This window comes from Lygodium microphyllum, chromosome 1 (genome assembly GCF_053477565.2).
Source record: "Lygodium microphyllum isolate KBCC chromosome 1, Lygodium_microphyllum_v1.1.10, whole genome shotgun sequence".
Lineage (NCBI taxonomy): Eukaryota > Viridiplantae > Streptophyta > Polypodiopsida > Schizaeales > Lygodiaceae > Lygodium > Lygodium microphyllum.
The window spans coordinates 99,210,745-99,235,020 of record NC_141135.1 but is presented as its reverse complement, the minus strand read 5'-3'; the positions used below and the strand labels follow the sequence as shown (position 1 = coordinate 99,235,020).

General features: G+C 39.3%; 1 protein-coding gene across 5 annotated transcripts in view; it reads left to right on the top strand.

Annotated features, from left to right (window-relative positions):
- The window catches only part of LOC148041447 (transducin family protein / WD-40 repeat family protein), a 134,430-nt gene that overhangs the window by 50,226 nt on the left and 59,928 nt on the right, over window positions 1-24,276 (top strand). For all 5 annotated transcript variants that reach the window (XR_015691117.1, XM_087679649.1, XM_087679656.1 and 2 more), the window contains exons 7-11: window positions 1,726-1,998; window positions 5,817-6,077; window positions 7,147-7,545; window positions 7,651-8,937; window positions 9,046-9,102. Coding sequence is in view for 4 of the 5 variants with exons in the window: in XM_087679649.1 (XP_087535775.1) it covers window positions 1,726-1,998; window positions 5,817-6,077; window positions 7,147-7,545; window positions 7,651-8,937; window positions 9,046-9,102 (2,277 nt within the window). In the remaining variant the exon portion in view is untranslated. The remainder of the gene's footprint in view (window positions 1-1,725; window positions 1,999-5,816; window positions 6,078-7,146; window positions 7,546-7,650; window positions 8,938-9,045; window positions 9,103-24,276) is intronic.

Sequence of the window (24,276 nt, the reverse complement as noted above, 5' to 3'; positions counted from 1 at the left end):
CTTTTGATTAAAGTGTAGTTGGTGACTCATTTAGAAAGTTGATTTGGCTATTTGGGGTCTCTCTCTCTCTTTTGAGCAGGCCAAGCTTGGAGATAGCCATTCTTCTCTTGTTTGCTATAGAAATTGCAGGTTTCAGCCATGAAACATGAGCTATCAGCAATTATGGAGCGAGGACAGTGGACAATTGTCTCCTCTCAGCCTGGGGAATCCATCTAGCAGCTCTGTAACTCTATTTACAACAAGATAAGCTGTTGTGTTAGATCTAAATATCATAAAAACATGCTATTATAGCCATGATGATTCCCCACAAGGCTTTCTCTTATGAACATTAGTTTGCACTTTCACTTTGCATTATGTATTATAGATTTGTTGTAACATATATGTTGTGATTTTTTAAATTATGGATGCTAATTTCTAAATGAGTGGGTGAAATGGATGTTTTTGTTTTATGAGTGAAAATTTTCGTTTTATGGATCTATTTCTTCCTCTAATAATAATAATAATAATAATAATAATAATAACAAGAACAACAACAACTAGTATTTCTCGAAACTTGCCTCAAGGTAGCCAAGAAAATGAACACGAAATGAAACCTCTTTTTTGGTGACTATGGCAAACAATGGCTTGTTGGTGCATGTAAACTTGTCATAGATAGTTGCTTGACATTCTAATATCAATGAAACATCCAAGGATGCAACTTGCATATGAGACATGACACAATACGTACCCACTATAAAGGACATAATGGGAATGGACATTAGACTCACCTTTGAGTCATAGAGCCAAACAAGCTCAAACCCTAGCTTTGGAACTAGGAGCACATCAGGTCACGACCACGTCCCAAGGGTTGGTGTCCCATACCACCAACTCACCCCATCCTTGTGTGCGGGCATGTTGGACAACGGGCTCTAAAGCCCAAGAGTGGTGATCCCACAATGATGTACACAAATAGGTCTTGGGTCCTATAGATAGGACTTGACTGCCCTAAGCCTAAAGTGCCCCTAGTGCATTGACAATAGGTCACTTTATAACAATTGTGATTAATGCTCCTTGCACCCATTCGGATGTCCAAGGATGTCAGAGGTGCCACAATCGAGAGACCCACACCATGGTTAGATCAGTGTCATCATTGTGAGATTCCAAAGGCTTGCCCTCAGGCACATAAGCAGAGTGGCCATATCATAGCTAGCATCATGTGCTAATCTTGAGATTGAGAGACAACTGCTATATCTAGATACCTCATACATACAGTTTCAGATGTACTTTACAGTCTTTTACAGTTTCAGAAAGTAGTCTTAGACTATACTATTTCTACTTTGTTGTTAAGATGACATTTGACATGGATGTACTTTGGTTTTGTCGCATGGGTCACTTGGCCTTTTGTAGACGTTAATGTATCTTTCTTTCTTCTTTTTCTCTCTTTTTCTCTCTTTTTCTTGTGTTTTCCCTCCCTCCAAAAAAAGAAAAGAGAGAAAAGAAAGGAGGTGCTACTCTATAGGTCATCCAGCATGGGAGCACCCTTCACCCTGTGTGATCCTATTTGTATTAGAAAGTTTTGGTTGTACTCTATGATTTTGCAATCTGTAGTGTGGTGGGCCCTTTTTGAACTTTTAGAAGGATTGTCTTTCCACAAAAAAGAGGGGAGAAAAAGCAAGCAGGAAAGGTCATTATTTTTAGGTCTTTACTTCTTACATGTATTTTATTCTTCCTGTATTTACATTTTAGGATGAGAAGCATCAAGCTGCTGCATTGAAGAATGCATATGTTTTAATGGGGAAACATCGACATGATCTGGCTGCTGCATTCTTCTTGCTTGGTGGTGATCTGAGCTCGGCTGCAGGAGTTTGTGCCAAAAATCTTGAAGATTTACAACTTGCATGTGTAGTGTGCCGACTGTTGGAGGGTGTCAATGGTCCAACAGAGAGAAATTTGATTAAAGAATTTGGCTTGCCATATGCAAGAAGGAAAGGAGATTGCTGGCTTGCGAGCTTGTTTCAGGTGAGAAGGCCTATCCATCAAGCACAACCTGGGTTAGATCCGAATATTTGTATGCTTTCTATAACATGTTTTGTCAAGGTCAATTCAGAATGACACATCTTGCTTTATAGTCAAAGCAAGCAGTTTAATGTTGGAATTGTCAATCTTGATTGGGACATTTAAAGAGGATGGATTTCTTTGTTTTAAATTTTGTTCTGGTGTATCTTTTGGTACAAGCTGAGTATTGCCAAGAAAGTAAAGCAGGAAATTTTGAGTTTACAGGAAGATGAACGAGGATAACTATTAAGGACATTACCTCATTACCTTCACCTCAGAGAAATCATATCAACAGAAATTTTGAAGTAGATGCTCTCTTTGTAGGCATAATGTAGCTGTGGGTGCAGCAGATCTGTCTAAAGTGCTATCCCATGGTGTCACATACCCAAAAATCATACGACTTGTGCCAACTAATTAAAGCACTGGATACTCTGCTGAAGTTGTCCTCATCACCATCTAGATAAACTTGCGTGTCATGTGCTAACCCCACATCAAGGAGCTCCTTGAACTCAAGGATGGAAGATCTGAAGCCTCTAACACCAGTGAATCTGTCTGTCAAGAATAAACTCATGAGCTCTGCCATAAATAGGAACAGGAAGGGGGGTTAGTGGGCATCCTTGCTCATTGATGTATGGATGTTAAATCTCTCTCCTGTAGCTCCATTGGCAAGGACTTGGCTGTGTTGAGGAGTACAAGACTACAACTCCTCTAACCTACTGTTTTGGAAATCCCATCCTCAGCATGTGCATTCCACGAACTCCCAATCCATGTGATCATATGCCTTCTCGAAATTGAGATGAAGCACAATGAGGTCCTGGTTCTTGGAGTGGGCAAGAGTACTGGATTCCTAGAAGGTGAAGATGTTGTCCAAGATGCTGTGTTCTCGAACAAAGCTGGTCTGAGTGGGATGAATAATGTCTATGGTGGATTGTTATGTACGAAAGGGGCTATCTTGCTTGATGCTTGCTGTAAGTTGACAGATGCTTACTCATGTCTCCATGGAGATACAGTCTTACAAATAACTTGAACCTTGTGTGTGTTGTGGATTTGTGTTATGTCTTGGCTTAGGGGAGGTGCCAATGGTCAAAAGTATCATCAAAGGATGGAGGGACAAGCTGTCTATCTAATATGATCTAGGTTTTCATTTTAGATAAAACATAAGACCTTGACATTCACATGTCACCAAGATCCACCATTTCCAATGCTGAGAATAATGCCTCCTTTACTTGCTGTCTATCTAATATGATCTAGGTTTTCATTTTAGATAAAACATAAGATGTTGACATTCACATGTCACCAAGATCCACCATTTCCAATGCTGACAATAATTCCTCCTTTACTTGCTACAAGAAGCTCAATTTGTTGGAAACAAGTATGGTATCTCCAACATAAAGAGAAAGAATTGCAAAATAAGAAGCATCACACTTGATATATAAGTTTGGTTCAGAAAAATAAGAAACAAAATCCTTGTGATGGAAGAAATTGGTTGATCTTCATGTACCAAGCCTGAGAAGCTTGCTTGAGACCATAAAGTGCATGATGTGGTCTGCAAACAAGATGTACCTTACCTAAGATGGAATGGGGATGAGAACTTCAGTCAGGGTAACCCCTATGCCTCCAGCTTGATATAGGGTGATATAGAACATATATAAAAGCCAAATTGGTGAGCATGTGAGAGGGATGGGATAAGACAAGAAGAAAGTAATTATACAATGCATCATAATTAGTAATCTCCAATAAGAGGCCTTTAGAAAATAAACATATAAGTGGATCCTATTTGGTTTATGCACATGAAAACAAGCATATCAAGGTCTAATGTGGCGGAAGTAATATCAACAAGTTTGTCCTTTAAGAACCGTAAGGACCTTATTGAAATGGCTGAGAAATGGAATATAAGGCATTAATTTTTTTTTTAAAAAGGAGAAGGAGATAGTCAAATTTGGTATGCGTTTTTTATTGAAGGGCAAAGAAAAAAGGGTCAAACAAAATCCTACCCTACGGTTTCATAGCATGCGTTTTTAATAGAAGGGCAAAGAAAAAAGGGTCAAACAAGATCCTACCCTAGGGTTTCATGGCAATGGAAGACCTCATGTACTCCCATTCTCCCCTTTCACATGTCATATTCCTAGTGTGGCTTCTCTACACAGTGAGGAAACTAGGGCTCGGGCAGCCATTGGCTGCACCATTAACCCATTGACTGTCCTTCACAAAGATGCTGCCTTCTTTAGGCCACTTTCCTTCCATGGATGGACTTGTTGACGGCAGCCTGTACTCTCAACTATCTCAATAAGGACTTTCTTATTGATGATGGTAATCAGCTGCCAATCTCAGCCTCACATGCCCCCAGCTGCTGTTTTCTGCTCTCCAAAATCTTTTGTATACGTTATTTGTATCCCTTTCTTTTTTTATTATAAGTAATGCTGGTATATATGACTTTTATGCCACTAGATCTGCTATGGCCATACAAAGGTTTCCCTTTCATCACCATTCAGGTTCATGAGTTCTGTTCACTCAAGCACAGGACATGGTGCCTCAATTAGCCATTAAATGCTTTGTTTCTCTGTGTTTGCGGTTAGCAGCTCATTAATGCTTATGAATGTTTTGATCTTTAGTCGACTTGTTATAGGCATACACATTTGGTTAGCAATCTTCTGCTGAGCACCACATGATATTTTAAAGGTTTAAATAAATAACAGAGTAGCAATCTTCTACTTATGTTTAAAACCTTAGTTACTATTTCATTAGGTTTTATCTCTTGCTTAGATATCTATCAGCAGCTATTACTATCCATTAAAAACCAAAAAAAGGCTGTTTGTTAGATATATAGTGATATTATGGCAAATAAAAAAGTTGCATGGTGTTATGTCAATGGTTTGAGTAGGTTTGTATTATTCTCTTCTCTAATCATTGGCCCTCAAGAGAGTTCACCTATCTTCTATGTTTAAACAAGGGCAGGAGATATCACTTACAGTCTCTGGCCTATCTCTTAATCATTCCTAATTTTATGCATCTTAATGGCACCATATAAAATGACTGCAGCACATGGATTATTTGAAATTTTCAGAATGTATATCACTATTATTATTGTTATTATTCCTCTTTTTCCTATGATGCATTTCTCTAGCATACAATACATAATAATATGCACCGTGGTTTGTTGAATGGGCGTTCCATGTACTTGAAGGCTTGGGAAGATAGCCACATGCCTCAAGACATAATGTCCATTGCAGCACACGCTTCCTTCTTGTGTACTCTTACGTACCTGGATAGCCATATTCCCTGCTCTCCATGGTCTGTTTGCTATAAAGTGGGTTGAGCCCTACATTCCTAGTGAATACTCAAAAGGAAAAGCACTTTGAAGTAAGGTAGCTAGCTCGAAATCTTGTACACACAAAATAACACTATGGATACAAGCGAGGTAAATTGTTTTTGGTTGGTGAAGGGGATAGTATCTGGGAAGTGCCGTTGACACCTGCAATGCAGGCTGGAAGTTTTAGTCCTTACTAACATTCTACTTGTCCAGTTTGCAGGTAACGTGCATGTCCCTTCCCCCTCAAACAATTCTACAAGTTTGTTTAAGAAGTGCTTTACTATGAAATACATTCTTCCTGTGATTGTTGTATCAGGAAAAGTTGGACGATGAAATAGTAATTATTTGAATTGAAGTTCTTATTATTTCATTGTCATCTTCTTCTTCATGTTCACTAGTGTTAACTCTCTCTCTCTCTCTTCCCCCCCCCCCCCCCCTCCCCAACCCCCCCTAATTCTTGACCTTGTTGCAGTCGCTACTTGGAGAATCAATGGGGGCTATTCAAGAACTAACGGGAAAGTTAAATTTTCAAGAAGGCAAAGATATGACGATTTGCTTCAGTTCAACACAGAAAAGGGGGCTTGCATTTGTGGATCCGGAGGTGGGAATTTATTGTCTTAAGCTGGCTTCCAAACCCAGTTTTCAGTCTGAATCAAGTGGGAATGTTGCTGCAGCAACCCGGAAGTGGCTTATCTGTAAGACTTCCACGGCACTAGAAAAGCTAGGATTTACGGTGCGTGACACCATCTAATATTATTGGCAAGTTTTTTAAAGTGGCTGATCATCAATCTGTAATTGTGGGAAAATGAAAGTGTTCAGCATTGTATAGATTATTCAAATTACGGTACTTTTATTTTTGAACATAGGAAGCAGAAATATTTGCTAGAAGCTATGTGCCAATGTGGGAGTACCACATACAAGGAATAGATTCATTTGCAATGTATGTATTAGCCTTTCTATCAGGTGGCTAGTTAGTGCTTATCTCAAGTGACTTTTTATGCCTAGTATCTCTCTTGTATCTTGTTTTAGCATATGCTAGTGTGTATTTCAAGTGGTCACTCTGAACACATCCAAGTTGAGCTTATTCCAGCTGTTAGAATTTTCTGTATTTATTGAGGCTTTTTGTGTCAGCATGCTATTTTATGTCAACATGCATGTGGAAAGGGACTCCTAGTGGCATCGAGTAGATCATTGTGTAGTTTCTGAACTTAAATATGTATAGTTTTATTTTTATGAGAGTAAGATGCAGCAAAACTATATATGAAGCTGTAAAATACATTGTGGGTTAATAATCAAAGATGGGGGTAAATGCAAATCAAGGATGCATGTGTTAAATGTTTCTTGTTACTGGACAATGTTTATAGTATGTAGTATTTTAATGTCATACCTTTGCATGAGCTCCAGTGTATATCAAAGTGGAGAGTCTTGAAGATATGGTATTTTTCCTGCTTAAAAGTCACAGGGCAGCCTGGGTTGATCTTCAGGAAAGTTATGGAAATTGTGTGTGTAGGTTTAGGAATAGGCTCTCAAGTTTGCTTATGTTTTTTATAGTGATTTATAATGTGAAGTATAGATGGTGTTGCTATATTGTCTTTAATTCTGACCTTAGGTACAAGAAATAACTTGATCTCTCTAGGACTGTTAGTGCTGAAGAGGATCTTTGTCTGATGATGCACATTTGTGTAGGTTGGGTCTAGATTAATGCATCTTACCAATAAGACAAAAATTAAGTAGTCTTACATTCCAACATGACCTAATTTAAACGTATTTGATGGTGTTTGATACTTGATTCTGCTGAGAAGCTTGAAGCATTGGAAAATCTGAACACAGTTGTCAGTCTGAAGGAGGCAGGATCAAACCATAAGTATGCCTCACAGCAAGATTGCCAAGTACATGATGATATCTCTTGTGGTTGGTTATCTACGTCAATCAGCAAAAGAGTCTTGAGGGTCCTCAGGATGAGATTAGCGATGCAACATGTAGCTGAGCTCCTGGAAGCTCATCCTTTCTGGAGACTGACTGATTATTTTGAAAGTTGCTCGATGGTTATGACACAAGGATCTGAATCTGTTACCAGTTTACTGGACCCAAAGAGACTAAATCAGGATCAATTGTTGGTAGAAGCAAATGAGAGGCTTACGACGTGTTTGGAAGTTCTGGAGACTCATCTCCAGATCAATACTAAAACCATATTGGCTGAGGTAAAGGATAGTATCCAGTTTTATGTGTTCTTTTTCCCACTTGTATATATTTCACCGTTGTGAATTGTGTGCTTTGCCTTCTGACTTTTGTGCTTCCTCCACCAGCTTGCTACATTTGCATATTATCAGAATCGACTGTATTTCCAGTGCCTCTTCTCAAAGGGACCATATGATCAACTGTTGTCAAAAAGCAACGAAGAGTCCATACCAACTTTGCCATCATCATTCCATTTTCTTCAGAAAGCCATTAAAGAGCTTCCAAAGTTTTTGGTCTATTCAGGTCTAGCTTTTACATGTGCGTCAAACACAAGTATGAGGAACTCAGATATGCTGAAAACTGCAAGTAATTTATATGCCAGTAATACTCCATTGCCTCTGGAAGAAGCACAAATTTTGATTTTGGCTTTGGATCTCAGAATCATGCTTTTGGATAATTTGTCCTTGAATCTGGAACAAGCTTATGATCACGCCAATCAGTTTTCAGAGGCAATATCTCGTCTTGTTTTTCTTCTATGTTGTATTGCGGCTTGGAAAGGGAGCCATGCTGATGCAATCCTTTTGATTACGAAATCAGTCAGGACCGGCCTATCATCATCCTCCACTCTTAACTTTGATGTGGGTGAATTTCTTAAAACATTCTTTAAAAAGAATGATACAATGTTGCACGGGGCAAGACATCTGATCAGATCCCTTCATGTATCAAATCTTGAAAAGCCTAACCATTTGACAGACTTTGAATTATGGCTTACTTTTGGAACTTCCTTCTGGGATGCCCTAAATAGTTCCATAAGCAAATGCTCAGATATCAAGCTATTTGGCAGTTCCACATCTTCAATCCTTAGCTTAAAAGGAGTGGCGGACAGAGAAACCTTAAACACTGAAGGAAGTGCGTTAAGTGTCTTTTCCTGTATTTCAACCTTTCTAAAACATGAGCTTACAACATATGTCAACCTTTCAATAGAGAGGAACTGGGCAAGTCCTCTTCCAGTTTTGCTTTGGCATGACAGCATCTCTGGGACTTTACTGGGTTCTCATGCAGATAGTGAGACTTCACCTCGTATAAATGATTCTGAGGGTAGCTCTCTGTCGATGAGTGCAGAAAATCCACTTGATGAGGTCTGGAGGCTACTAGGGGGCCAACAAAGGATTGCTTCTGTCCTGAGGTTGGAGGGAATTTTGGGAGAGAATTTTTTAGGGGCAAATATAAAGGAAAGAGCAACACATACAAGTGAGAACACATTTGAGACTGTTGCATCAGAAAAGAAATCTGAAGGCTCGTCCTTAAATAGAAATAGAACATCAGTAAGAAGATTTAATACCATGGGAAAAGGTTTTGTGACTAGCTTCAAAGATGCTGAAGAAGTTCTTCATTCAAGTGGAGATTTATTTGAGGTACTGTAGCTGATTCCAATTATAATATTTAACCTTTTGTAAGAGTGCATAGCTATTTGATGATTGGTCCTCTCGTCTACAGTGCTGAATCATCTCCTTTTTGTGCAGGCAATGTGTGTTAATTCTTGCTGCCAAGAACAAGTGGCCATTGCTAGTAATAGAAAGGTTTGTGCAAAATTCTTGTGCTAAGAGACAGTAGTAGTACTTGTACAATGTTGCTTCAAGAAGGTGATGTGGGTGATAGTGCTGGCTGGTCCCTAAGATCTGTGTGTTAGCTTTAGTTGTACTTCAGTTTTAATGTTACTCAGTGGCTTTTTTTTCGGGAGCAAAGTAAAGATTCTATTAATGCTTCTCGGAATAAAGTGTCCCCAAGGCACAAAAGCAAAATACAAAGCAATCTTGTAAAAGTGACTTCCATATCAAAAAATATATAACAAGTGGAAGTCTATTACAAAGCTTGTTGAATAGCTAGTTGGGAGGTCTATAATGCCAGACCATGTGCTGAAAGAAGTGCCAGAATCCCATATCCTGAGAAAAGCATCTCTCGTCCTTATCATAGTCTCTGAATTGCCCTGTAATCTCTCTCATCTTCCACATAGGTTTTGCACAATCTCTGTCCAGATCCTGGAGAGAGTCTGTGCAGTAGGTATGTCCAAAAAATCAATAGCCTGTGGCTACATCTGCCTGTCCATATGTACCAAGCAATAATGCTAGCTATGGGCTTGCATCTGTGACAATGCCCCTGAGTCCATACTGTCAGTGAGAAATTTGGCATGATAGTGCTTCTCACAAGCTGCCCTGAAATGAGATAAGCCGGACACCGAAGTATATCCTCATATCTATATGCTGGGCCTCTGTCTGTGAGCAACCATTGCCCATGTAGCATTCGTAGAGTTTGTAGTGCCATGAAACACCATCCTAAGGGCTCTCCTCCAAACCTCTCTCCCTTGGTAAAGAGTCCAATCCACTACAAGTAGGATCTCTCCTTTGGTAAAGAGTCCCTGAAGTCTCTGTCTCTGTTTATGAGCCCGCCTGCAGGTCTAGAAATGCAAGCCACTTCCCCACTGTAGAAGTACTTGTGAAGAGAACCTCCACCAAGATACGGTGGTCCTCTCTCCAATAATGTGGCCTCTCTCTTTATCTTGAGTAGCTAGTTAAAGAGAAGTGGTTGGCTCAACTTCTCTCCAACATTGGTTGTATCAATCTGATGAAGTCTTGTAGATACTGATCTCCATGCCCATATAATAGATGCAGCAAATCTGACCTCAAAATTGTTCCCAAGCCTTGTAGCTTGGATGTGCCGAAATATCTAGTGTATGCTAGATTTCAACTTGCCATGGTCCTACATGAACAGGAGCAATGGTCTCTAAATGACAGTAGCTTCTTCCATGGTTCCTCATCCGAAAGAAGAGCCCTCATAGTGAGCTTTACCATCAATGCTTTACTTTGACTATTTGGGTCAGTAACCCCCAAACTGCCCCTAGATCTAGGTTGCATGATAACATCCCAAACTACCCTAGCCCTCTTAAGGCTGCCATCTCCTCCGGACCAAATAAATTCCTAATGAGTTGCTTTACCTAGCCAGTACATGACCTAAAGAAGGCCCAACAAGAAGTTATGTACCACATGGTGGCTAACAAAACCTATAGATTTAGTGCTCTTAAGAAATATCAATGCCTGCATGGCAGGCCAAGTATCTCTCAAAAATGCTGTGGAGGATCCATGTGAAATTCTCATTTGGCTTCTCGTCTATCTGCTGAGTGTCACAAACCCAAAATCCATAGGATTTGTGCCAATTAATAAGAGCTCTTGAAGCTCTATAGATGACCTCCATTGTAGCAACAAAGGCCCTTAAATTCTCCTCATCCGCGTCCAGGCAAATAGGTACGTCATCTGGAAACTCCACATCTAGAAGCTCCTCAAAATCCTAGATGGGAAGTTTGATGTCTTGAATAGCTATATTACTATCCCTCAGGAAGGAGCTCATACCCTTTGGAACAAATAAGGAAAGAAGACATGCAAGGGGGCATCCTTGTCTCATTGACCTTTTAATATTGAATCTAGCACCTCTAACACCACCGATGAGGACCTGGTTGTGAGAGATGATGAATATAGAGCCAATGCACCTTTGGTCCACTACTTTGGGAAACATAACCTCAGCATGGTACCCTCTAGAAACTCCAAATCAATTCTATCATACACCTTCTCGAAATTGAGAAGCAGAACAATGAGAGTCTCTCCCCTGTATCATCTAAGAGTTGTGGACTCCTTGAATGTAAAAATATTGTCTAGGATATTGCATTCCCAAACAAAACTAAATTGGGTGGGGTGAACGAGGTTCGGCATCAAGAAAGAGAGTCTAAGATTGATCAGTTTGGTTAGTATTTTATACGGTGCTTAGAGCAAAGTGATTGGTCTCCATTGGGTGATCTCTAGTTTTTCTTTGGTGCCCTTTGGGATGAGGTGAATCAAACCGTTAGACATCGTCTCTGACATATCTCCAAATGCCATGCTCTCTTGAAATGTTGCTAAAAGTCATGTGCTGATCGTATGCCAATTGCTTAGAAAGAAAGCCCTATCCAATCCATCATCCCTTGGGCACTTTCTTGATGGTAGTGCCAACAAATCCTTAGCAATCTCCTCCTCTAAGAATTGGGCCATCCATTGTCTCCTTATGCTTTGTGACCATTCTCTTGGTATCTATCATTCCTCTCCAATCTTGGAGGCCTCATCATTGAGCCCAACAAAGCAGTGTAATAATCCGTGGCTATCTTACCAGTCTCTTGTGGCCCTTGGGTAAGGGATCCATTTGCTCTTTTGAGTCTCCTTACATCATGTCTAGAGTCCCTTGCACTTGTGGTGTGGAAGAATTTTTGGTTTACCCTATTCCCTAGTTGTGTCTAGAAAGAGGCCCTCATATGGTATTTATACTCAGATCTGACCGCCCTCATAGCATCTATCTTTAAGATAGACATAATAGTTTTAGTGCTCTAGCTCTTTGGAAAGCCTTCACACGTAGCTTTGTCAAACATAGATGCTAGAGGTCTTGCTACCCAATCTCTTGCATGTATCAAGTGCTCCACTACTAAACCATCATGATCGTGTACCCTACCTCTCTTCAGTTTGTTGATAGCCACTTAGACCATACTCTTTATGAAAAAATAGTTGTTTTGGGGCAAGGCTCTGGTAGATCAAGGAGAGAAGGTTGGCTTACCACTGTGTATAGGCTGGCTGCATACTACTCCCATGTATCAAGAGATGTAATGGATGTGGTTGGATAGTGCTCTCTAAAAAGACTCCAAGCCTCTTTAAAATCTTGGCTCAAGAACATCAGTACAAATCTCTCTCCAATTGGGCTAACAATACTCTCCTCTTTCACTATATGAGGTGTCTGAAGAGTAATTGTGCCTGCTTGTGAGTAGTGGATTCCAATGCTACCTCTCTCTTTAGGTGAGCTATAATCTAGAGGGAGTTCTTTGTGTGTTGTATGGAAATGCTGAACCTATTGCTATATGTAAAGCCTCATTAAATGGCTAGGTGAGGTCATGTAGTGGAGTGACATGATCAACATCATATACTAGTCTAAAGATCTTTGCCAATTAGATATCCTCTCTCTTTGGAGTAGTATTTGAGATGTCATCGAGCCACTTGAGGCGTTTGTCCATGAGTGATTTTGATATCTATTATGGATAATAAGTAGATATGATTTGTTGCAACTTTGATGAGCTGTGGTGAAATTGTGTGATCTTGTGTATGAGATACAAGAATTAGAGGAGCTAGTACATAGTCTATTGTGTTGGCACCATGTTGAGGGGGGTAACATGTGAATGCACCTAATAAAGAATATTTGGCTTGGCCCTCGAGTATGACTAGTCTGTGTGCTATGCCTATGTTTGCAAGATATCTCTCATACTCAATAAACTCTCCCATATCTTATGAGGTCTACTCCCATCTCCAGCTCCTCCAAATCTTGCTCACATACTCAATAAACTTCCCCTTGTCCTATGGGGTCCTCTCCATCTCTAACTCCTCCTAATCTTGCTTCTGTGATATCTCCTTGGATGTTGAAAGGAAAGACACCTAGTGCCTGTTGAGCTAACATTGCATTAGTTCAACTTAAACATCCCCAAAACATGCTTGATTAATGAAGAAACCTTCTTATTTTGAATAGAAACACGATCCTAGATAGTTATTGTGTCCCACATGCAACATCCTATTGTGGGTGCACCAAATTTTCTGTGAATAATAATGCAGCCCACCACTCTCCCTTAATCTCGTTTTTGCAAGTTTCAAGAGCTGTATCTCTGCTACCTACACCCCATTTGCGGAGGACATCATGGTCAAAGCTTTCCATTGTTGTCTGCTACCATTTGGTGCTTGATTCCACCCTCCATTACCCACATCTAGTTGTTGCTTGCTGATTCATCACTGTCAGACTTGTGTTTGCTACCAAGCGTCCATCTTTGGTTGCTAGTGTCATAATCCAGGATGCATTTACAATCATTGGGGGGACCTTTGGAGGTGTTGCCATCATCGAGGTGCCGTCACCTTGACCTGATTGCCTATGTTTGATCTTCTCTCTCCTTCACAAGGTCATGTATATTGTCGCCCACCTCTAGAGTGTTTGTGTTTACCATCTCTAGTTGTCAGCAAGTTTTTTTTTTCCTCCACAATTTGCATGCTGCATATTCTTTCTCTATTGCAGTTTGCATCAGATCCAACCTTCCTTGGCTGCGTTTGCTGGTGTTAGACACACGGATGCTGCCTTGCTGCATTTTGGAATCCCTTTTGGAGTACAACACACTCTCCAGCTCATAAACTCTACCTTGATCCTAGAGATACGAGAGTTCGAGGTTCAATATTCACTGCAAAGTATGTTTGCTGCATGAGCACTTTATATTTAGTTGTCATCACTTCATTATTCATTGTGTTCATTGTCTTTGAGCTACCCTAACCCAGCTGTGTTCTATTTTTATTAGTTTGTCTTTGTCGTACGATTGGCTTTGTGTTTTTTGCGCTTAGAGCATTTTTTCACATAGTATTAGAGAGCTAGGTGCTCTTTGAGAAACCTTGGCCTTTGATTTGGAAGCTCATCCAGAAACATAGGAACAATAGAAAGGTCAAATGACTTCGAATGCTTTCACACCATTACTCCAGTCTCCATAGCTAAACATGGACATAAATGATTAGGAATGTAGCTCATTTAATTGCCTTTTATATTACTTTTAGTTTTAGGTTATCATTTGAACTCGTTATTGCATGCTTTTTGATTATAGCTTTACTAAAAATCTTCCTAGCCACAGAAATTAGTCCTGCAAATCAAGTGCTTCACTTTATAAACTCTTATTTCACACTATTTGCATGCAAAATATATTTAAAAACCCACTGAATAATTCATCTATCTAAAATATCGGATTCCGCTATTGAACTCTCTTCAGCAATAATTGGTAATTTATCTCTTATTAGTGCTTCTATTTTCACTAATCTTATTGTCTTTAGAACTATCATCATTAGAACTAGGAGTCTATGAATTTGAATGGCAACTTCTTATGAAAACATTAAATCTAGAGAGAGATGAACCTAAAATAGATAAGCCTGATATGGGCGGAGAACCATTGGACTACCATGGAGTCCACATGCCATATCAGATTTTGGTCTTGTTGGTATGATCTCATCCTTATGCATAGGGCTCAACAGACTTTAGATTCGATGCATAGAAGTAATGATCTTGCAAGACCTTTGGAATTTCTACTATGGACTGGCCATCCGCAAGTGGGACCTGACTTGGATTAGACTTTATTTTTACAATATTTTTTTCCTCCAATACCATGTATGAATCCTATTATATCAAATTCTATGCCAAACTAATTCTGTAATTTCTGTTGGATTGGGGGATGCTTGTCGAAAAGGAACTCTTTAAAACAGCCTTTGGTTTTTGAGTAATGAGGAAGACATGTATTTCCTTATGAACTCAAAACTAGGTAAAAAGCTGAAAGAAAAACTTATAGATATTCCATCCCTTCCTTCTCCTTCAAATGATTTTATTTCTCATGGTCAATTCGGAGCAGGTGCATCTCCATCCAATGCATTTGATGGACAAAAGGAACGAATCATGTTTTCTACAACAATATCCATCACTAATCCATTTGGGCTTCCACCCATCCCTCCCTTATTTTTCGTTGCATCTTTCTTTTCTCTTGCATTAAGTGCAACACATATACCACTTTACATCACATCGAGGGGTTTTGGACATTTCCACTTAGCCTTTAGGACCTCTACATACTTATTTTCGGGTAGTATACTTCTGACATTGGCTCGATCTCTCACACACACACTTTTGAGTTCTGTCTCTGGGTGTGCATCCTAGACATACTCGAGTGTGGATCCTTTGGTATCACAGTTTATCTCTATGGCATTACTTAGTGGTCCATCGGGTCATTATGTTGTGCTTGCCCTAGCTGACATTTGGACAGGGCTATTGTGTCCCAGTGTCTCCACCTTCACCTATGGTATCATATGGACCTATGTCTGTTTTGGTACCTTTATAGCAATTGGCACTCATTGGACATCAACAGCCTATTTTTGCCTATCCACCATTACCTCCTGCTCCTCATCTACCACCATTACTACCAACTTATCCTCCATCTTACGACCTTCATCTATGGTATCATATGGACCATGTTTGTTTTGGTACCTTTGCAGCAATTGGCACTCATTAGACATTAGTAGCCTATTTTTGCCTATCCACCATCACCTTCTCCTTCTTCTCATCTACCACTATTACCACTAACTTATCCTCCATCTTACCCCACCTATCCATCTTTACAGACACCTCATGGTTCTAGCTCGTTATCCACTAAGCATGCTTTTAATGACAAGACTGGTTGCAATGGGTCAAGCTGTATGACTTGGTCAAATTTGGTGAGACATGTCTTAAGACTCAAAACCTATGGGATTTAGTGAAGGGGTTGGAACCCCAACTTGATCTCGCACTTGTTTTATACGAGGTTGTCCACTTATGGAAGGCTCGTAACGCCTCTACTATTGTCAAGCTATAGCATTTTGAGTTTTATTCTTAGCTATAGCATTTTGACGTAGCATCTGACCATTGGGTACACTTGATTGGTTACTATGTGGCTTGGGATAGGACCTCTCATAAATTTGGATCATGAGCTTCAAAATTTTAAAATCCCAGACAAGGAAAACTTGAAAGTCAAGTTGACTGAGTATTGCCGTCTTCTTGCTGAGTTCTTAAGCACTGGGACTTCTAAGTCCTTTGATAATCAGGTTATCCTATTTTTTAACAAGCTACAAAGAAAATATTTGTATTTTGTTCAGCTCGTTATCTCATAGCTTTAGATGCCCACATTTTATGAGTTTTGAGTGTTAAGTGTTGCATTACGCATGGTTATTCGATCAATTTTATAACACATCCTTGATAGAGGGGGCTCTAGTTGCATCTTCTCAAAGGGGGCAACAGGGTAAGGGCAAAGAAAACTTAAATCAAAATCAAAGTCAGCACAAGGCCAGTGAATCCCAAGGAACCACTCGATCTACTTTTAAACTTGGATGGTGGAATATACCTAAGAAGAATAGGTGTTGTCAACATTGTCAAAAGGCTTGCCATTATGACGACGAGTGTTGATTAAGGCAAGAAGCACATAACCAAAATCCAAGAATCAGACTTCCGCACCCCAATCGGATAAACCATAGTAGGGGAAGCAAGGTGGTGGCAACCTGTAGTAGGGGTCAGGGTTGTCTCCGTACGAAGTACGGACCTGTAGTAGGGGTCAGGGTTGTCTCCGTACGCAGTACGGACTGATCTGTACGCTATGGTACAGTACGTACCCGGACGATTTAGTACGAAAAAATGGGTACTTTTTGTCCACTCTGCTTTAAGTCTATAACTTTTTTTTTTTTCTTTCTTTCTTATTTCTCCCCCAAGCCTCTCTCTCTCTCTCTCTCTCTCTAGTCTCTTTCTCTCTCTAGTTGCACTAGTACCCGTACGAAAGGTTTGATACTATATCATATTTTAGGTACCGTACCTTACGTATTAGTACCATAAGGTACCAACTTAATGGATGTATCTTTCCCATTCGAACTGCACTTTGGGACGAGCTAAATGCTCCTTATATTAATATGATTCTTCCATGAGATTAGGTTATTTGAGATTCAAACAATTTCTCTCAACCTTCTCTCTCTCAAGCCTACACTTCTCTTATTTGTATGATCATGCATGTATGATGTATCCACTCCCATCTATGTAGTTATAAGTTGTAGGTAGTAGTAGCGCATGTTGCGCATTCCGCATTAGGTTTTGGTATGTTAACCTCAAGTACTCATCTTATATACTCTAATAGCATTGCTATTTAGACTTTAAATATCTAATCTATTATCTTTTGTCCAAAATAATCAAGTATTTTTTTTGCCGTTCTAATATCGTACCGTATCTTATAAAATCTTAAGATACCATTTAGTACTGTATTTTATCGTACCGTACCGTACTGTACCTTTCGTACTTGACAACTATGGTAGGGATAGTAGCAAGGCCACACCCACATTTTGCCCTAGTCAGCCATCACTGTCAGTGAACTACTCAATTCTAGAGGGTTTGTCTGATTGGTTTGTAGAGGTTGACATAATCTTCTTAGAGACATCGAATGCCAATCTTGTTCACATCTGCAAGTTGCCTTCCTAATGAGGTGATTACAAAGGCCCACTCATCATAGTTGAGCACCTTAGCACCTTTTTGGCTTGTAGATAGGGGAGCTACCCATCATAGTTGTTAAGTACGAAAGGTACGATATGGTACGGTACCCTAAAATACGATACTAAATAGTACCTTATGATTTTATAAGGTACGGTACGATATTAGTAAAAAAAAAGGGATGATTTTTTAAATAACAAAAACCATAAATCATTAAATGATAGACCATAGAATACATGTTTAAAGTGGAAATAGCCATTTCATTACAGAATAAGATGAATACATGAGGTTGACCATCGCGATCGCATAGGCTACGCAAAACATGCGATACAACTATAGTTTAGTATATCTGATACAAAAAAAAAAGAGACATGAATCTATGATGAGGCATCACTATCATCACCATCATCATCATTAGAACCATCTGAGTGCTCATCAAGAGAGTCTGAAGATGTCTCCTCGGCATCCGATGATGAGACACACTCATACTCATTCTCATTGATGAGGTTACCATCATCATCAAATGATGGCTTCCTAGGTGGTGGCTGTGTAAGGAACTGGGGGGGGGGATGTCATCATGAGGCACAGGATGTGAGCTACTAGAGCCTCCCCTTACATATATCTACAAGCCACTCGAACCACCCCTCCTCGATGATGGAAGGCGTCGAATGACCATGCTCTTGTTACCACCTACTCGAACTCCTCGCCCATGAGCACGTTGAGTACGAGTGTCACGAGTATCAAACACAGGGTGAGTGCAGCGGAGGGAGGAAAGCATAGGACGAACACACAAAACAACACAGGATGAAATACAGGGTAAAGCCAAGAGAGTGCGGAGTGCAGAATACTGAGTGTGAGACAAGTGTGCTGACTTAAGAAAGCTTCATAGAAGACCAGAACTTGGAGATGAATTGCTGTGTGAGTGTATTTGCTATTCCTTGCATTCGTTGTTGAATAATAATACAAAAGGAAATATTTATAGGCTTTGAGATGAGGATACAAGGCTTCTGCGTAAAGAGATAAGAAAACATCTCAGTGTAGTGCGGGCTGATGTAATCAATTGGATGCCTTTTGGCAAGACAACAAAAGATAGTATACAATCCATTCTAAGGAATATTGTACAAAACTTTATCTTCTACTTTTGATGTGTCAGGGTGGTTGTCGAGATAAAAGATCTGCAACAGTATTTTGGATGCCAGGGATATGATCGAAAGTGATGTCGAGGGCATTAAAAAAAAGTGACCATCTTAAAAGTCTTTTATTCCCGATGTCATTGGGAGCTTTCTTTGTCAAGTATCCCGCGACATGCTTTAGATATGTCCAGATTATGAAAGGAACAAATTCTATGAAGAATCTAAAGGTTTTGATGGCTTTTATCATAGCCAATATCTCCCATTGATAGGACGGATAGTTTTACTGTGTGTTGGAGAATATACCTGAGGCATATATGCAGGGATGTAATGTTCAAGATTTTTCTTCGCATAAGCATGCTCCCCATCCTGAGTTAGAAGCATCTGTGTACAAAATAAGTGGTAGTCGAGTTGGCAGGCGAAGAGGAGGAAGATGCTTAATTATATTTTTTATATTTTGTATTGCCAGTGTATGAATTCAATGCCAATGGAAATGATATTTTTTGAGAAGAGAATAAAGATCTTTAGAGTAATTGGCAATATTAGGTGTTGAAGAATTTATCTAATTCAAACAACCCGAAAACTGTTGGAGTTGCTTTACACTAGTTTAAGTGTCTGGCATGTCAAGGATTTTTATGAGGATATGATCCTGCAATTTAACAGAGCCTTGATTGATTTCCAACCCTAAAAAGTCCACAGTAGTTTCAAACATGATAGACTTGGTTGGAGATAAGACTATTCCTGCTTCTTCAATGGCCTTTGTAAACTGAGAAAGATGGTCCAGATGATCCTTCACTGTTTCTAAAAATACAAGTATATCATCTATATAGGTTAAGCAAAAAGGAAATTTGCCAAAGATGGAATCTATCCATTCCTGAAACTTAGTGGGAGCTGTCTTTATACCAAAAGAGAGGACAATCCATTGATAGTGCCCTTGAGGCACACAAAGGGCAGTTTTATAACGGTCTTCGGCTTTAATAGGGAGTTGCCAAAAACCAGACTTTAGATTAAACTTACTAAAAATGTTTGCCTTCTTTAGTTTTTTCAGTAACAGGTCCTTCAGAGGGATTGGGTGACCGTGACCAATCAAGAACTTGTTTAATGGTTTGTAATTAATAACTTTTCTTTTTTTTACCTCTTTTTTGTTCTGAGTGCTTGTTGACATAGAATGCCTGACAAGTCCATGGAGAATTTGTATGCTCAATTAGTCCTTTATCTAGAAGAGTCTGTATCTCTTCTCTACACAATATAAGATCTTCATCTTTCATTCTTGAATGTACTGCCTTGGTCGGGTTGAATGGGAAGAGAAATAACATAAATGTCCCGCTTTTCTCGGTACATTAGTGGATCATCATGCATAAAAGCCTTCAAAAGGTCTTGAATTTTCTGAATTTTTGTAGCATATGTTTGCATTTCATTTTTCATCCAATGTGCCCTAGAAGCATCTATTGATGGAGTGGTAGATTTTGAGATGGAATAGAAATTTTTGGTAGGAGGGGCATGTCTGCCTTTTTTCCCTTATAGGAAATAGTGAAATGGTCGGACCAAAATGTGTAAGGCATCAGGTGTTGTAAGATATCTGTACCGATGAGAAGATCATATCTCATTTGTCTCATCAACTGTATTTCGATGGGAACTTTGATGGCACCAAGTTGGAGGTAAGCCTATGTGACATGAATTAGTGTAATCTTCTTATTGTTAGATAGCTCTACTATTATGGGAGTAGTAGCATTGATACAACTTTTTGGGAAAAGCTCGAATGGAGCAATGATCAAACTGGATCCTGTATCCAGTAAAGCATCAACATATAGTGAGAATTGAGGCATATTTTTTAATTGTACACAAACCATTGGTATGGGGCCACCGGTATTGAGAGCATTAACTTTGTGGACCCTTGATTGAGATAACCTCACTTGATTTGCTGGGATATTTGTAGATGAGGAATTTAACTCTTGGAGAATAGTAGTAGTGCCTTGAGCTAAATCATTTTGGCTTGTCAAGAGTCTTCTATATACTTTGCATAAAGAATGTAACTCTTGCTGCATTGAAAGAAAAGCATTTACCATGTCAGTGCCGGCTTGTGGTGTTCCTAAGGTCACGGAAGAGAGTGATTGTAACAACTGGGAAGCAGTCCTTGCTTGGTGAAGTTTTTCAAGATTGTGGGGCACGAACATATTTGCTTGACCTTTTGTCTCTGGTCCAAGTGTACCAAAGCTTTGGTAGATCGTAGGGATTGGAGAAGAATTATTGCCTTATCTTATTTTTGTGTTTTTTCGTCTTTGAAGATAAAGTTGTTGAAGTATCAGAATCAGATGATTCTGATGAACTCTGTTTTACTTGTATTCCTTTTTATTTTTTTGAAAAATCATTTCTATATTGGGATGTGGAAGCTCCCATAAACAATTTGTCTCTTTTTCCGGGAAAGTATACTTCATGTGCATTTACTGGTTGAAAAATGGTAGGATGAATGGTATCATCATTTGAATCTTCAGTAATGTCAGATGTTGTATTAGTGTCCGAAGATTCACTTGTAGTTGTATCTGCAGTATACCAAGAGGTATTACTCGTTGAAGATCTAGTAGATCCTTTTGCACTATCATTAGCAGTTTCATTGTCATAGGAATAACAACTTTCAGTGTCAGAAGAGTGATCCTCAGAAGAGTCACGACCATAATGATGCATGTTTACATTGGCAGAGTTGGCTTGCTCTTTGCCCTTTTTGGGACATTTGTTAGCTAGGTGTGATGAGCTGCCACAAATATAACACTTCAAATCTTTCTTTTTTGAGTTTTTCGCATAGTCTTTGTCCTTATTTGATTTGTGATAAGATTTTCCTCTTCTATGGTGGTGTGAATATCTTGAATGCTGAGAAGATCTATATCCATAGTCTTGCCTATTGAAGTAAGACCTGGAGTTTGTGAAGTTTCTGTGATGGCGAGAAGAATGCCGATGCCAATGGCTATTATAGCCATATTTAGTAGTTTCACAACTACACTTCACATCCAAAATTAGCATCAAACTTAGAGGCGGTTTTACATATGGATTGGGAAAACTTTTGGTTGAGTTGTGTCATCTTCTAATGATGACAAACCTCTTTAATAGTTTGTTCTATGGTCTGTATAATTTGACCTACGCTATTTGTAAAATCCCTATTTTCATTTTTTATTTTTTGTTTGTAATAAAGGGGAATTGGCTCGGGAAAAGAACATACGAGATGCTCTTTCATGGAATTATCATGTGTGCGCCAAGTCCTTCATATAATAGATCTCTCATATAGATCAAGTGTTCCTTATACATCTTGGGGTCGCATAATTTTGACTTGAAAAAAGCTTCTCTTTCTTCAAGTATATCATCAAGTTTGTTGCCTACTAGTTCACCAAGTAAGAGTTCAAAGAAGATCTGAATTGGGTCTGCATGTTGTACAATTGTCATTTTTACCTGTGGGTGTATAGAAACCCACCATTGCCTAAGCCCACCAACAAACATAGCATTGAGTATGTCGATTTTGTTGGTTTGTGGATTTTCCACCATCTTTTGTCCCACGTAGGTGTACATCATGTAGATGAGAAGTTTTATCTCCTCAGGAGATTTCCCATCTATTGACCATATTGGGAAAGAACCCACCTTCTCTGGTACTCTAATATTTTTATAGAAACTGTTATAGGAGGGTTTTGATGTGGAAGCAGTAGCTGTAGTATTCACTGGAAGAGAAGTATTGACAAGAGATAATTTAGAAGACTTTTTACTTATAGGGTGTGTATTCATTTGAGCACGAAGTACTGATATGGGGGATGTTTGTGATCTATTCGGATTGATAGTGATAAAGTCCTCTTCAATATCACTATCTCCATCCTCATCTGATGAGGCGAGTGTATATGCAACATTTCTTTGAAAAAAGGCGTGATCATGGTAATACCATGCAGGGAGCTCTGTTGGAGGAAAATGTGGCGGATGCTGTTCTATACTTTTACCCATGAATCTGGAGTCTAGTGTTCCTTCTACATGTCGGGTGAACTCATCCTTTTACTTATTCTTTGGGTCAATACATAGAGGCATTTGATCCAGAACCTTATCTGCTTCTCTTTGCCGCTGAATATGGCCAAGATCATGTTCATCAATCTCATCAAAAGCAATTTGGTAATCTTTGTTTGACCAGTCCGGGAACATGAATTCTAAATATTCAGCCAGTTCTGTAGCAGTGTGACCGGGTTGGAGTGGTTTCTGGAATAATCCAGTAGCAGTAGACTGATTTTGTACATCTGCTAGCATAGGACAGCATATGTGCTGCATTTCTTGAAACAGGTCATTTGCGTATTCTTCTTCAGTGAAGTCAAGATCTTCATAACAATAAAGATCTTTGTTTGGAATAGGAGGTGTATTGGCAGATCCTGAGGTGCCTTCTTGTGTAGGTATAATCATCTTTTCTTTACCTTTAGAAGAAGTAGAAATTTGATGCATATTTAATGAACCTGAAGACAGAGAAGAGAAATGGGAAGTCCATCCTTTCTGTAGTCTCTTGTTTGAAAAACTTGTCCAATCTGTGACAGTATTTGATGTAGGCACAAGTGAATTAGCTGCATTAGCTGACAATATTGGGGCTGATCTTGTTACTGTAGACTTTTGTATTTGTTGGCACAACACGAGCAATTGATTAGATACTTGCTGAAGAGAGTCCATCTTCTCTATCAATCCTGTCAAGGCCAGTTGTGCCCAATTCATAGCTTGGATCTCTGCGGTCCAAGAAGTGCTGTCTTGAGGATGCAAATAGGGAGCAACCTTGTTCTGGTTACTCTCATATTCAAACTCTTGAATTGCATTGAGCACAGATGATGAAGATAATGAAGAAGATGCCTTTTCAATCAGTTTTCTGCAATGTTGACAAATGCCATGCACAATCTGTTCATGTGTGCAAGGATGAGTATGGAACTTCAAAGTATTCGCCTTCTGAGAAGGAGAAACTTTACATTGTGGTTGCACTTGAGGACGAGGAACTATTGAATCAGTAGTAGATGTTTCTTGAATTTGCTGCTCAAGAAGAAATGGTGTTTTTCCTTTTATATTTTGAACCTTAATTACCTTTGGAGGCAATAACTCTTTCTTTTTTATGGAGGAGATGTCTAATTGCCATTCATGTGGCAATTCAATCTCAAACCAATTCACATAATCGGGAAGGAACCTTTGTGTGATTTCATTAGACTTCATGATGATATTTTGACCTTTGTCTTGAGAAGAACTTACTCCTTCTACTACCCTAGGTATAGCTAGTGATATGCAACGAAACACCATTCTGTATTGTATAGATAGATGTGCAGAGGATGCTTTTATCTGTAAACCCATAGTCCTAATGTGAAGCATTAATAACTCAGGTAGATATGGGTCATCCATGGCAATAACATAGTTGGGACGCAATTCAAAGAAGATTGGTCCGTTAGATAAGGGAGAAACTGTTGCACCTACTATCATATCATATAGTTGTAATTGACGGGTGTCTAATACGGAAGC